Genomic DNA, 15,671 nt, shown 5'->3' with positions numbered 1-15,671 from the left:
GGAGCGTGTGTGGTTAACCGGCACACTAATCTGGGACTGACAATGTGTGGCAAAGGGTAGCTTGATGTTAATCATAGATCGATGGAGCGTGTGTGGTTAACCGGCACATTGATTAGGTGGTTGTAACATTAAGTGTACCAAGTTAACTTTCATGGTTATTCACTCCTTGTTTGTGATCCTCGGCATCCCAGTCACAAAGTTGAAGGTCACAATCGAGATTTAAACATGCCATTGAATAGTTTAATGAATCTCAAAAGATCTAGGAGTTTCAATTCATTTAAAACCTAATGTTAAATTTCGTTTTTCATGGTGGAAATTGGTAAATCGTCATTTACCTACCTTCAAATATTTTGTAGCTTGGATTACGATATCCCTCTTCCAAGTTATAAAATATTGTGTTGGGTCCTAGCCTTAATATTTCATATTGGGTGTTATATTAAGGGATAAAATCAGCTAAACTTGAATTTCTCCCTCATAGATGTCTAGTTATAACAACTATGGTCTTCCTTATCCTTTTGGATAAAGCTATCCTAATGAAGATGATATCCCAAATGGCAATCAAGGTGAAAGATTAATCCCTTTGTTGTGCATTAATGGGACTGGAAATCATACTTCACTTCCTCCACATCCTCCAATTATTCTCTCTAACCCACAAGTTCTTGAAAAGTGCAAGGTCACTCAAACCATATTGACAAGCAATGTCTATATGTGCTCACATCTTGGAGATGAAGTCACATATTGACAAGTTGGGAGATTTGGGTGTCGAAGTCTCAAGGGAGGTAGCTGTTGACTGGGTTCTTCAATCACTTCCTAAGTCATATAGCAAGTTCTTTAAACGACTACTATGTGACAGACCACGACATGACCCTTATCGATCTTACCTATTCGCTTGTTGTTGCTGAATCAAAAATGATTTGGAGCACTGGTAAAGCAAATTTGATTGGAAGATCTACTTCCCAAACTTCATGGACATTGACAATGGAAACATTGGAAGTCCAGAAAAGTCTTATCTTCCCAATGGAAAGGTATCGGCAATAGTCAACCCGGTTGACCAAATGGTAAAGAGAAAGGCTAAGTCTAAGATAATCCCATGTACCATTACTAAAGAGTCCATATGTTTCTATTGCCAAAAGGAAGGGGCATTGGTTGCAAAGCTGCCCTATTTACCTGAAAGTTCATTATGATGGTAAAAGTCAATAATTTTGACTATGCTTCACGTAAAGTCCACTATCTAACTCTATTAAGTTTCTATTTGGAGATTCTTATTACATGATGTGACTAGGTCGCATATAATCGAATAAAGGAGAGGAAGCTTCGAAGAAGAGTATGTTGAATCTGATCGCGAAGATGGATTTCGATCGCATGATTCGAAGATTAGAATTTTGAGCTGCTGCTTAAGAGTTATGATAGATTGCTTAGGAATAGATAACAACATAGTTTTCATATGTATTTGCATTGTAAGGATATGTTTTTCCGCAATTTTAAAATAAAAGGAAAATTTTTGATTTTATTTATTTTAAGTATCCTTACAATGGGATTTGTGAAAATTGTTGTTTATATGATTTCATTGATAACAATATTGGAAAATGGATTTGATTCTTTCGTTTGTGGTAGTGTCATAATTTACCAAATAAGGAAAGATTCTCATCACCCAAGTTTCAGTTGGATAGAAACTTGGAATCATGCAACTTGTATTGTATGATGAATGCGAATTTTCATCTTTGGGAAATTAAGACTAATTCCTTGTTCACATGTATATATGAGTCAGGTGAAGGACTAGGAGATCGGGTACACTTGGTTGTGCGCTGATCAGGTCCACCACAAAGAACGATAAGGCTATTCATCATGATTTACAAAAGTTTAGTAAATATGGTTGTGCTTACAAGTTTAAGTATAATTCTGAAACATTGGAAAATTTTCCATGTATGGTAGGACGAATGAGAAGAATCAAATTAGGCAGAAAGATAAAAGTTTCTCCAATTTGAAAAGATGGGAGAGTACTTCAGTATCATATCTTTATGATCATCTTAATGATTATGAAAAACCATATCACAATTGATCCTCTAAGGACATCTTAGTGCAATTGTTTGACTAAGAAGAGGAATCGTGAATTGTTGAAATGGTTAAATCAAAAGACGAATCATACTTCATTCCAAAATTGAGTCTTAGAGTAACACTCCAAGATCGAGCATTGAGTGATATAGTTAAGAAGGTTTAAAACACTTATCAAATGTAGAGTAAAATGTTTTCTGGTCTTGTACATTTGAAATTGGTGAGTTGTGATGTTTTGGATAAAACAAAGACCAACTAAGGCCAATTGTGTGAAGTGTTTGTCTTGATAAGAATCCACACTAACTCTTGAATATTTGCTTTGTCAAGGAATGGTTCTTGACAAGAGAATCTTATATGTCAAGAGGTCAGTGGGAGTCTTAAAGATCTTGAAACGTTTCAAGAACTAATCAAGGGTATTGTTTATCACTAGCACACGACTTGAGGTTTATAACCTATCGTGTTGACATATTCTTGTTTCTGTGTCCATTCCAGTTAAAGTTGACATGCATGTGACTTCTATGAGTTCTCAGTTGTTTTCATAACAAATTGGAATCAATGGTAGGCCCTTGTGCTGCCAATTGGCAAGAAGTTAAGATTGAACAAGTTCAGTATATATGAGTTTGGATTTGTCACTAACATCCTCTTGTGGTTATGTTTCTGCCAAATTCGCATTGATAGGAACACATACACCATAAAATCTAGGTGTCATAAGGTTTCTATTCGACTCATGAAAATGATGGTGAGGAAACACTTTCACTAAGTAGATTTTAAGCAGATAGAAATTGTGATATTTCCATTCTCAAATTCAATTATGATTACGACATCCCTTTTTATAATTCGAATTGTTAGCAATGGCAAAGGTCTAAACATTTGAGACTATGATTACGGCATCCCTTTTCATAGTTCTAAAATTGTTTAGACACACATGTGAGCTATCTAAGGAAAAGTGTATGATTTTAGGAAGCTTAGATAAAGTCTTATCGAAGCATCTCGTATCAGAAACTTGAACTTTGGTAATGAAAGTCAATAAAATATTGATTTCTAGAAGTCCAGTTGATTTCTTGATACATGTCAAAGCTAGTGGGAGCATAAGTGTTATGTTGATAAGAAGATAATTATCATGTTAGTGGGAGCATGATTATTATGTTAAGTGTTGCAAGTTAGCAATGTTAATTATAGAAAACAAAAGTTTCAATTTGCAAAGTTACAAGGTTTGAAAAGTTGTTTTGCTATAATTAAGGGAGAGGAAATTATACTTCATTCCAATTCTAAAAGCTTAAATTGAGATTTTAATCGAATTTAGTCAAGTATATATATATATATATATATATATATATATATATATATATATATGAATGTTATGTTGGAATGGTTCAACATAAGGAAATTATATATATGGAAATATTAATTGCGTTCTCAATATTCGGTTATGATTTAGGCATCCCTCTTCATAGTCCGGATTTTGAGAACAGGGCTAATAGGAAAAATTATAGCAAAAGACTTGTCTAGGATCATGTCTTTATGTGAGACATTATGAATCGTATCACATATGCTTCGGGTATAGGATCGATTGCATATGCTATAATATTTCTATGTGTTCTGAATTTTCCAAATGCCTAGGGAATTAAGAGGGAAAAAGGACCAGAACTGTATATGACTAAAATGATTAAGCATTTGTCGAGGACAATCTGAGGCTTACCAAAGATTGGTTACTCATGGACAGTTGGAAGTATAGTGTTAATTTTGGAAGGACCATATTGACATATTCTGAAAAGAGGCAGCTCTTGTTCAGAAGTGATAGTCAAAATAGGAATATGGAAATATTTCCTTTAGTGGAAGTTATTCTTTAAATCTGTGTAAAATTAGAAAACTTAATGCAAGAATGATGTTCAAAGGAATGTACTTTGAATGTACTTTGTAATGTTTGTTGCCAAGTCTTTGTGAATTTTGTGCATAGTCATTACAAGAGGATCATTGCATATAAGTTTAGAATCTAACAGATTGGCAAAGAATCTTGTATTCTTACATTTGTCATAAGGATTTCGAAATGTGAAATGAGCATCATTGAAATGTTTTCAATTGATCTATTCCAAAAAGAAAGGACCATAGGTAAACATAGTGTGCATACTTGTAGCATGGGACAACTATTATTTTAGTTCAAGTATTAAGTTGATTATTTGAAACATTATACAATGAATAATGAGTAATCAATATGACTCAAAAGTTTTGGGGCCATATAGGATTAGTATTATTCTTGTGTTTCACTTTGCATGTTTTGACTTTCCGAATAACTAGGTTATTCAAACCGTCCACAGTCGATCATACTTTGGAAGTAGGTATTAAGGCAAGACTGTCACGAATGGGTATGTAGTATGTCTAGGTGTTTTAGACATAGTTGCAGTATTCATGAGTGCTCCTGGAATAAGATTCGAGTATTGGATTAAACCCACGCTCATTTGAATCACTTCATGGATTTTATCACGAGTGATCATGAGACGATAATATCTTATATTCTTCAAACGGAGACGTGTGAGTTGTAGTTGCGAGTCGGTTGCATATTGACATATGTAAACGCACCAGTAACTTGGATGTTATAAAACATATCGTTGTGTGTGACTTGATTAGTGAGTACAAACAAACATTTGGGTCGAAGTTTATCCGTTCCTTTTATCCCATGTGGATAAAAGTGATATATGTGGGCCCCTCGATGATTTAGTGATGACAACCCTAAGTGCTCGGTCGGGCCTGGACTGATTTGATTTGTTCAATTAGTCGGTCGTCATAAATCAGAAATCGGGAAACAACAGATGGACATAGAGAATGATTATAATCCATATCTCAGTCCATATGATATCTAGAATGGAGGAATATATGATCCCTTATCTAATGGGCACGTCATTGACTAGGTCAGAGTTCGACAACGGCTTTTAAGAGCTACGATTGCTAGTTGGGATTTTGGAGTCATATTTGCAATAGACTTATCCAAGTGGGATACTGTTAGATTAGATGTCTAAGCCTATAACTATTAGTGGTATGTACTCGAACCAAGAGTAGCATGGTCCATTTAGGTTGCATAACATCAGGACAATTTGTTAGGATGCACTTTTGAGAAGAGGTTATATATGATTTATTAATATATTATAAGTTCTAATATATTAATATGAAATCATATGATTTAATTAGTATTGATCAAGAATTAGTTTGGAATTAATTTAGTGATCAAAAGAGACTAATTAAATCTATGGGGACTAATTATGGTAATTGGTTATATTTATATGTGTTGGGCTTATGATCCATATTGGACTAAGTTTATGTATGGATACATAAAGAGTTGGGCCACATGAACCATGGATCATAAAACCCATGGGTATGGATTTGGGTTATACCCATCACTCTTGGAATCCTACATATAAATATAAGCTTCATAACCTAAAAATGCATACTTCTAGTTCTTGGAGTTCATGTAGGTGTTTTTGGTGCATGGAAATTCTCTCTCAAGAGTCACCTTTGTCCTAGGTGAGTTGTGATTCCATTTGAGGTGTAACACTTGGGGCACTAAGTTCTTAAAGGCCAAAGTATTCCTAGCAACATCAACAACATCAAGAGGTATGTCTAAAACTTGTCTTATTATACATATGTTATTTGTATGCTAGTTGTAGGCTTAAAGCTTTGGAAACCATATGTATGTATAATTAGAGAAAACATAGATCCAAAGCTTTTATGGTTGTGTGTGCACCATAGGATGTTGAAGTATACAAAACCCAACAGCTAGATCCCTTCCTGTGTGACGTAGTACCCCAAGAATTGCCCCTCCTCCACTCCGAAGGTGCACTTCCCCGGGTTTAGTTTCATTCTGCCCTTTTCTAGAGTCTTAAGCGTCTCTTCCACGTCTTCCAACAACCTTTCTTCGCCTGGGATTTTGATGACCATTTCATCTATGTATACCTCGATATTCCTGCCGATTTTCTTTGCAAACAACGAGTCAACAAGTCGCTAATAGGTGCTCCTGTGTTTTTTAAACCGAACGACATTTTTTGGTAGTAAAATGTGCCATGATTCGTGTAAAAGGAGGTATTCTCCTCATCTTCCTTGCTCATTAGGATTTGGTGGTATCCCTTATATGCGTCTAGGAAGCATTTTAGTTTGAACCCTTGCAGAGACGCCGCCTTTTGGTCAATCTCTGGTAGGGGATAGCAATCCTTAGGACAGACTTTGTTTAAATCGGAGTAATCAATGCACATATGCCATGTGACATCGTGTTTCTAGACCATAACCGAGTTCGCGATCCATGTTGGGAATATCGCTTCACGGAGTAATCCTGCCCAAGTCATCTTGCCTACTTCGACATTAATCGCTCTATTCCTGTCTCCTTCTTGGACACGCTTCTTCTATTTTACTTCCTTGGTCCCAGGCCATATCATTAGCTTGTGCTCTAAGAATTCTCTATTCACCCCTACCATGTCTGTAAGCGTCCAAGCGAAGACATGCTTAAATTTTCTCAACAAGTTAATTAGCTCATGTCTGCTTGCCAAGGAAAGGTTGATGCCTATGCTGACTGGCTGGTCCGGGTGCTCTACATTGATGACTACTCCGTCGTTGGGCAATTCTGATTGTGGCTTCTTGGCTTCTTTTGTGATTTCCTTTGGTTGCATGATCTCATAGCATCATAATTCTTGTGGTGGTGTGGGTATGATTTTCCACGGTCCTTTCGTCGTGTCGAATTTTACTATCCTATGTATGGTGGACGGTATTTCTCCGAACCTGAATAGGTTTGTTCGTCCCTGTATGATGTTGTGTCCTGTTGGGTGTCGTATGACGACAAAATTGATGAGAGCCGTCTTCCACTTTACTTTGTCATGACTGGTTAGTGCGAACGGTAGGTGTATCATGCCTAAGGGCCACATGTTGTGCCCCATAAATCTTGTTAGTTTGTCTCGTTGCGGGCTTAAGACCCTCCTTCTATTTATCCGGAATGAGGCGGAAACAATGTTCATAGATGATGTCCACTGAGCTGCCAGTGTCGACATACACACGATCGATACTGGTATTTCATATGGATCCTTGGATTATCAGCGGGTTATCCCCTCGAAACCCTACAGAGCGTGGTTCCATCGCTGAGAAAGTTAAGCCTTGCATGTATCTTGCGATGTGCTCTACTCCGTCGTCGTTTCCCGACCTTTTTCTTTTTGCTCGTATGGTTAAAATTTCTTGGGGCCGGTCGTTCACCTTCTCCCGTCCTTGGCGTTTTCCACATCAAATTTGGCGCAAAGGCTTCGCACTATTTCTATAAAGTTCCTTTTTAGCTATTTTTCTTCCATTTCCCGCTTTAGCACTGAGCAATTGTCAATATCATGGGTCTTGCTTTTATGGTATTCATAATAGCGTCCCTTCACCCCCTTTCCCGCTAGCCTATCAGCAACGATGTAGATGTTTGATCCTCGCCCTCTTCTTTCATCCCGTGGGATGGTCTGAAACGCCCTGAGGACGACTTGGTCACCCAAAGTGTATGTTTCCACCCTGGCTCTCTTGGTGGTGGGTAGACTGGTGGTAGTATTTTGTGGTCGGGGTGATCTTGGCGTTGAGGTACTTGTTTTGCCGACTCTCCTTCTTCTTTTCTTAGGTAACGTTCTACATTCTCTTTCAATTCGGCTCACATCTGGGGATTCTTTCCCACGAGCTTCAGGGACAGTGGCCCAGGAAGCAGGCCTCACGTGAAAGCTCCCTCTATTAGGCCTTCGTCCTGTCTTGGGACGTCTAAGGTAGCGTTGATGAATCTTGCAAAATATTCTCTTACCTTCTCTCCCTCCTTCTGTTTACAACCAATAATAGAGTGGGAGTCCACTTTTACTTCCGCAATTGCATGAAGTTCGTCAGGAAGAGATACTTCAGTTGGCCAAAATTGTAAATGCTTCCTGGACGGAGAGTCTTAAACCATGTTCCTGCGTTGCCATCTAGCGTTGTTGAGAAGTACATGAACCAGAACCGTTCTTCTAGCTTTAGGGAGGTTATCGTCCACTCATACGTTTCAATATGGCTATCTGAGTCTGTAGTCCATTGTAAATCTTGAGGTGTGGCAACTCTGCAGTATTCGGTATTTCGTAGTCTAAAAGTTCCTTTGCAAAGGGTGATGTTACACTTCTTGACAAACAGTTTTGGTTTGGGATCTGGAGGATGTGACTAGGGTGGAACTGCTGGGTAGCGAGATACGATTGTACCAACATGTTGTTGTATGCTGAAAAAGGCGTTGGAGTCGGTCCGTAGAAACTTTGGGGTTGAAACGGGAAGGTGAGTGATGTATTCGTCGAGAATGGTTGGTTCAATGGTGGCAACTGGTTGGCTGAGGACAGTTGATCTATTGTCAACGGTTGGGGTTGTTGTAACGGCGGAGAGAGTGGTGTGGTTGTTGTGAATGGAGTTGCATGGAGGGTGGAGGCTTGTTCACCGATATTTTGTTTTACTAAAGGGGGTGGTGTTTGTGTAAAGGTGAATGCTCCATCGGAGGTTGACACCACCGCCAAAGCCATGCTACTGAATATTGGCGTTGCTTGGTTGCTGTTAAACGGAAAGGTGTGCGGCGGAGCGGTGACAAAAGGCATCGATCCCTCCATTGTTGGCATCCAAAGTCGGCTCACCATAGTGCTAACCGTCATCGGACCACCGGACTGTGGTGTTTGGTTATGATGGTCTTCGATGGGTGTGATGAAGTAGTGGTAGTGATGTCTGGCTCTAACTACATCATGGATCTGACTGGGCTTCCCGACATTTTACTGGCCTCACTGGTGCCTTCTATCGTCATCCTCAAGTTTGATGATGTGTGGTTGCATGTTGCTTGTGGTCACACATCTGATGGCGCCAAATGATGCAACCTGGTCCTCCGGACTGTCTCAGATGGTAGTTCTGATCACGACGATATGGAAAATGGGTGCTCCGGGAAGACCTGTGAGGTCACAACAAGAGACTGTCAACCGTTCTCCGAGAGGAGCTCCCGAGAAAACGCTCTGAAGGTCAAATCAGTGGCTGAACTGAGAGTGTATAGTGAGAGAAAGGAGAGAACAGCTTACCGTTTGAGGTGGGGGAGGAGGCCTTTTATACTGAGACCCCCTTGCCAGTTCGTAAGGGGACAAGGTCGTCAGGTCCGATAAGATCTGACACCTTGATTGGTTAATCATTATCCTCGTATTGTACAGCTAGTTATTGTTTAGGTAGTAATGCTCTGAGCATACTCCTTATCGCTTGGAGCCGTTCGGTTTGTCGCGAAGTGGAAGGCACCCGCTGAGGGCTGAGCCTTCTACGCGGTCGCCCAACTCTAGAGGGCGCCCGCGAGTGCGATACTTCATCGGGGCGGCTATGCTGGGACTAGCCTGGCCTGGCGGCCTGCCTTGGGGCATCTTCAGAGCGTCCTGAGCGCGACTTCTAGCCCGTGCTAGGGACACATTATCAATATATATATATATATATATATATATATATATATATATATATATATATATATATATGTTTAAAAAAAATTATGATGTTACATAGTTATCCAAAGATGGATTGTAAACATGTTCACTGTTATCAGAAAGATCAGATCAAAGGTGGTGATGGGTTTCAGTGTTTTACGATTCATGTAGTATTTTTGTGTCAATGACTCCGTTATTGAGGGGATCAGGTTGATGCAGGAGATATCGTAGTACCCTCATCTTGCTGTGTTATATTGTTTAGTATAACACAAGTGTACATTGTATCTCTTAATCTCTTCAACGACATAGATCATGCTTGTTGTTTTAATATGTACTAATGTGATTTAAGGACCGCAAAAGCACTTTCTACGTCATTTCTTGCTGATTCTTGTGGAGTCTTAAATCGTTTTTTTATTGGATGTAGGTATAACTTCACAAATGCAACCCAAGTTGGATATATTCCATCCGCAAGATAGTAACCATGCTTGTAATGTTCGTTGTTTAGATTAAATGAACACCTGAGTGTTCCATGATATTTATCGCCAAAAAAGTGGTGATTGGTAGAGGGGTTTCAAATCATTATTTGAACCAACTACACTATAGAATGCATGCCGAAACCATAAATCTTGTTATGTCACCGCTTCTGGTATCATTGTTGGATACTCATGATCACCCTATGTATTGGCCTTTCAATTCCTTTGGGTAATTCCTTCTATTCCAATGTGTGTAGTAAGTGCTACCAACCATTCTAGGGAATCTATGCCTGGCTTTGTGTGCTTGGTATAAAAGTTGAATGTCAGTAGATGTTAGACGACTCAAATATCCAGCCTTATACGATTGGACAACATCATACCATAAGTTTTGAAGACTTTCACATGAAGTTCTTTCCGACATCTTCAGATACTCATGTACTGAGTATAGGTTGCTTCCGTATGCTATTTGATGTAATGTTGAGGTGCATTTTTGCAGCACACTTAAACATTGATGTCTTTCATCCCATGTTGTTTGAAAAAAAAATGGATAATTCATCTTCACTACACCAACAATGAGCATAAACAAATATTTACTCATCCAGAACCTTTTATAAAATTGTTCGTTAGCAAAGGTTTAATTAGTAGCAAAATAATGTCAGACGTGTGGTTGTGTTGAAAGTAACATTATTCTTAACAAGAGCTTATTTAGTACGAGATAATGAAGATAAAAAATTAACATCGGTAGTTCATTGTCAGATGAAGTTGAACCATATGGATTTTCTTCCATTATTATTTTCCGGATGTTTGGATTCATTTTGGTAAAAGGTGATGAATGGAATGAAATTACACAGAGAAAAACAATGGAGTTAAAGGAGTTTGGAATGGAATTGAAGAATGTATGATTATTAAAGAAGATGAAGATGGTTATTCAGTGGCGAAATCAGGAATTTATGAAGTAGTGACGCCAATCTTTTTTCAACTTAACATATAAGAGTAGTTGCTAGGGGTGAACATGGTAAAGTAAAACAAAGAGTAAGAAAGGAGAATTAAACCTACAATCTCATGATTTTTTTCAAACCCGACACATTCGGTTAAAGAGTGAACGCACTAACCAACTGAATCACCTGATGTTTTTTTATTAATTCGCAAAACATATTTATATTAGTTGTTGCACCTTAATACAATTTTTTATATATATATTTTTTTTACACAAAACCGAAATCAAGTAGTGGCTCTAAGACCCCGGGAAACCCCATGGATCCGCCACTGTGGTTCTTTATAATGGTATTTTAAAAAAATCTTTTTTGACAAGTCAAAAGTCAACAAAATGAAGGGAAAATAAGCAGGTCGAGGAACATGCCAAACACAAAAGCCACAATACCTAGAAATGAAAATTTCATTCGACCCGGTGGGTAACCCGGTTGACCCGTCCCAATCGGGGACAGGTATTCCCCTAAAAAACGTGTAGCGGGTATAGGGACAACAATCCCCATTAGGCTAAAACTGGGGATGGGGCTGGGTCCGGGTATCCCAATCCCCAACTCACCTCATCCCCGCTTTGTTGACAATATATATATATATATATATATATATATATATATATATATATATATATATATATATATATATATATATATATAATTTGATAATTTATTGAATTTAAGTTAAGTCCAATAATTATTAATTAATTTGCGTTAGATCATCAGAGACAGAGTATACCAAATTCCTCAATTAGGGACAGGTCGGGGATGGGCCGGGGAAAAGCCCAAAATATAAAGGGGAGGAGACTCGATTCCCCGCATCCATCGGGGGTGGGGATGAAAATAGGGACGATGTTAGGCACTCGGAGACGGGAACACGGATTGTCAACACCGTCCCATCCCGTCCAGTCCCCATCTCCATCGCAAACGATACATAATCACCGACGGAATTGATGACTCGTTGATACCGACGACACCGCCACTTATCTTCCGGAAGCCGCGATCGATTTCCTCCATCCCAATTAAATCTATTTGGGAAAAAAAAACATTGTATTCTTGTGGAAGAGAAAGCAGCATGTAGAAAGCTCGGCCAGTTGGCGTTAGCAATGGTTTTGTCGGTGACACCCCACACTAAATCATCGATATACACATGCACACCTTTCTTATTTCAATTATTTAATGCAATAAAACTTAGACGAATACCTTTTGTTTCTTTTATAATATGTATGGCTTTGGTTATTGTTGTTACATTTTAATTATCGTCATGTTTTTATATTAAAAAAAAGTAAAAAAACAAAAAAAGTAATTTGTCGTTTTATTATTCATGAGTTGTGAGTGGAAAAGTGTTAGCATATCATTATAATAAAACTAAGTATACAACGTCATAACTTTAGGGGGAATATACTAAACATACATGTGTTGTCATGATAATCTCACCAGTAGTGCAATATGCATATTTAGATATGTTTTCGTTTTAGAGAACATCTTCTATATAAATAAAATTCATTGTCAATTCACGAACTTATTTATTACTTAAAGTTGACATGTATGCTAGAAAAATTTATAGCCACGATAAAAGATACTAGAAGAAATGCAATTACTATGTGGGTAGAACAAGACATTGAACCTTAGCTCAAGCAATCCCTTCCTTCTTTTTTGACAATGAATTAAAGGTTAATTTAGACAATATTATGCTTGAATTTCTACTAAAGAAAAGAATTTCCCACCTTTGCATAATTCCAATTCGAGTTGTGTTTGTGTGTAACCTCTATTTAAATTGCAACATACATTCAAGATAACATCATCTATGTTTTTTATTTCTTAAACACTCAACCTAGTTAGAAATCATTCATGGGAGCTCCCGAGTTAGGAGAAAAACAACAAAAGCAGCAACTCGATCGTGAGATTCGAGACATGATGAATGCACTCACACGTCGCCTTGCTCATCTCCATAAGAAACCCAATGAGAGAGGAGGTGCAAGCAACATTCATGATCATGATCAAGAGGATGAGGATGCCAATGGTGGTTTTGGGATCATAACTATGGCTGGAAGCAACGAGGGAGCCACTATGAGAGGAGAGCTTGACTTGATGAGTATGGAGAATCATAAATTAGGTACAACACAACATAATGAAGAGTCTCTCACTCCATTGACAAGTTACCTTAATGGCAACGTCCAAGGTATCAACAATTCTATCATGGTTGGTGGCAGTTACTCTGCCAATGATCCTGGTATCCATTTGGATGTTGATGAACATTACATGCAACATAAGGGGGAGCTTGGTTCACAAAAGTATGGAAAGAAAGGTAAGAAGAAGGCTTATTCTGGATCTTCTAAAAGTGAACATTCTAACTAATCATTATCTAAACTTTGCCCACACACATATACACGAGGATAATGTTTCTTGAGTCATTTTTTAATCTATATATTGAATTCCAGCCGAAAGATGTTATACATAATGTTTCATCATTTTATTCGATTAATAATCTTTCTTTTTATGATTGTATGTAATTGCATTAGTCTCTTAATAAAATAGTTATTATCTACAATAATCTTCTATCTTAAAAGGCAATTTCTTGTTAATCCATTTGGCAGCATGATCAAATGCATTAGTTTAATACTATACTTCTATACTCTATACAATACAACATTATTTTTTATATTAACACTTTCTTTTAGTTGGCGAAATAGCATTTATCTATAAAATACTTCAAAAAAAAAAACTTTAATATGCATAAACAAATAGTTGTAGTTTTTTCTAAAAGTCTAGCAACTCAATTATTATAGATTTCAATAATTAAGCTAAAGAAGAAAAAAAAAAGGAAACAACACAATAAATAGTTTGATATATAACAAATTAAGAATAATTGAAAATTACAATGAACAGATTTTACAAAATTAAATTACAACATCGCCCACTTTACTTTGCATCTTCTATTCCACCGACATCCAGCCACATCGGAGAACAGTACACCACCGGAACTGACATAATCATTCATATTTCATTCCCTTCCACCGGAGTTGGAACCACCATCGCCGACATCATCATTCGTTACTTATCTTACCTTGTAAATGATCTAAACAAAAAAAAATTAATATGATACAATATAATCGGAGTAACTGTATGATCTTTGAATTTGGGTATAGCTTAGATCAGAGACCAATTTGATCAGCTTCGGAATTTACTGCTGCCGTCGTCGAAATTGCGAGCGTAACTATGGGAGTTGTAACGAACTGTCTGAGGGAGGCCGACATTATCAGATCTGACGAGTCTCCGGATCTCGGATCTAACCTTGAAGAAGACGTGTCTCCAGCTTCCTTTATCATGGGATCTGAGACCGGAGGTTTCCTCTTGATTAAACTCCAGATCCTGTGCGAATACGGGTTTCCTTGACAGGATCCATCCCCATCCCCGATCCCACCAGTTCCTGACTGAGGTAGACGTGGATTCCCCCATTGATGAAACGGATTTGGAGCGGCGCATCGCCCATGCGGTTGCAGCTGAGGTGGTGTCGGAGATGGAAGAGGGCTGGATCCGTAAGGACATGGAGGAGAGTCTCCGGCGGATGCCGGCAACCACCGAAGATGGATCGTTTGAAGAGGTGTTGTAAGATTGAGAAACAGGGAGAGATCTCTCCCTCTGTAACATAGAAGTCATGGTGTTGATGAAAACTGGAAATTGAATGGATGTATGATGATATAATGGTGGCGAAAGCAAGATTGGTGTGAAATTGAAATTACATGGTGTTTTTTTGTTTATTAATTTGATTTGAAGGGGGAGAATAAGAAAGGCCGTATGGTTTGTGATATTTAAAAAACTTTTGATAGCGTCCAAAAAACTTATGTCCAAAATTAAGGTTTTTCCGTGTTTTTGGTTCAAAAAACTTGAAGAGACTGTTATGTCCTTTTATTTTCTTTGTATTTTTTTATAATTTTTCAAATACTATTTTAATTAAAAAATAAAAAGAAAGAAAATGATTATCTCTCTCTCTCTCTCTCTCTCTCTCTCTCTCTCTCTCTCTCTCTCAACTGAACATTTCGTCTCCATTGGCAACCTCCAAGTATTGATTTTAAACTGTAACCAACTCACCGGAAAAATCCCAAGTGAGCTTGGGAACTGTCGAAGTCTTAAGAATTTGAAGAGAAATCAAGAACCTACAACATTTAGGCCAACTCCAACAACTCACCTCCAAGACTTGATATTTGTTCCACCAGTTTACCAATTTTAGCACCATAAACAGAAATCAAGAACCTGCAACATTTAGGCCAACTATGGTGGCTATGTCACCTATCGATGCCTCCCAATTAACTCTGACAACCATTTCCTCTCTCAACCTCAGTCAACGTCTCTCTCCCAGAGGGTATCACGATGATTAGTGGTTTTCGACTTTTCGTCATCGGAGAACATAACCCACCACTAGTAACTCATCAAAAAATCGAGCACAACCATCGAATTGATCTTTGCTTGCCTCTCTGTTCATCATTGAATCACCCCACCTGGAATCTATTATCTAGTACCAAATCTGGAATCCACGAATCCCAAATACATTGGATCTGATTTCAAACTCAAACTTACCTCTGTTTCTTTGTTACACATACACCGACTTCCTTCTTCTTTTGATCTAATGTGAACATCTCAGTTCTCTATATAGATTGGAGTTTCATTGAACCTGACCAACTTCGCCATAAATGGTTCCGAGATGCACCTTTTCTCAGTTC

General features: G+C 38.0%; 1 protein-coding gene and 1 long non-coding RNA gene across 2 annotated transcripts; one reads left to right on the top strand and one right to left on the bottom strand.

Moving 5' to 3' along the window:
• Positions 1-12,801: 12,801 nt before the first annotated feature.
• LOC145106096 (uncharacterized) lies at positions 12,802-13,308 on the top strand. Its single transcript, XM_079043141.1, has one exon. The coding sequence runs from the start codon at positions 12,802-12,804 to the stop codon at positions 13,306-13,308; it is 507 nt and encodes a 168-aa protein (XP_078899267.1).
• A 466-nt stretch (positions 13,309-13,774) lies between these two features.
• LOC145108527 (uncharacterized) lies at positions 13,775-14,776 on the bottom strand. Its single transcript, XR_013708356.1, has 2 exons — positions 14,114-14,776; positions 13,775-14,029 (listed from the first exon to the last, which is right to left on the bottom strand). It is a non-coding gene; the product is annotated as an uncharacterized LOC145108527 (long non-coding RNA).
• Positions 14,777-15,671: the final 895 nt, after the last annotated feature.

The sequence above is a fragment of the Lactuca virosa genome, chromosome 4, assembly GCF_052849685.1.
Source record: "Lactuca virosa cultivar CGN04683 chromosome 4, Lactuca_virosa_CGN04683_v6, whole genome shotgun sequence".
Lineage (NCBI taxonomy): Eukaryota > Viridiplantae > Streptophyta > Magnoliopsida > Asterales > Asteraceae > Lactuca > Lactuca virosa.
This window is presented reverse-complemented; position numbering and strand designations above follow the sequence as displayed.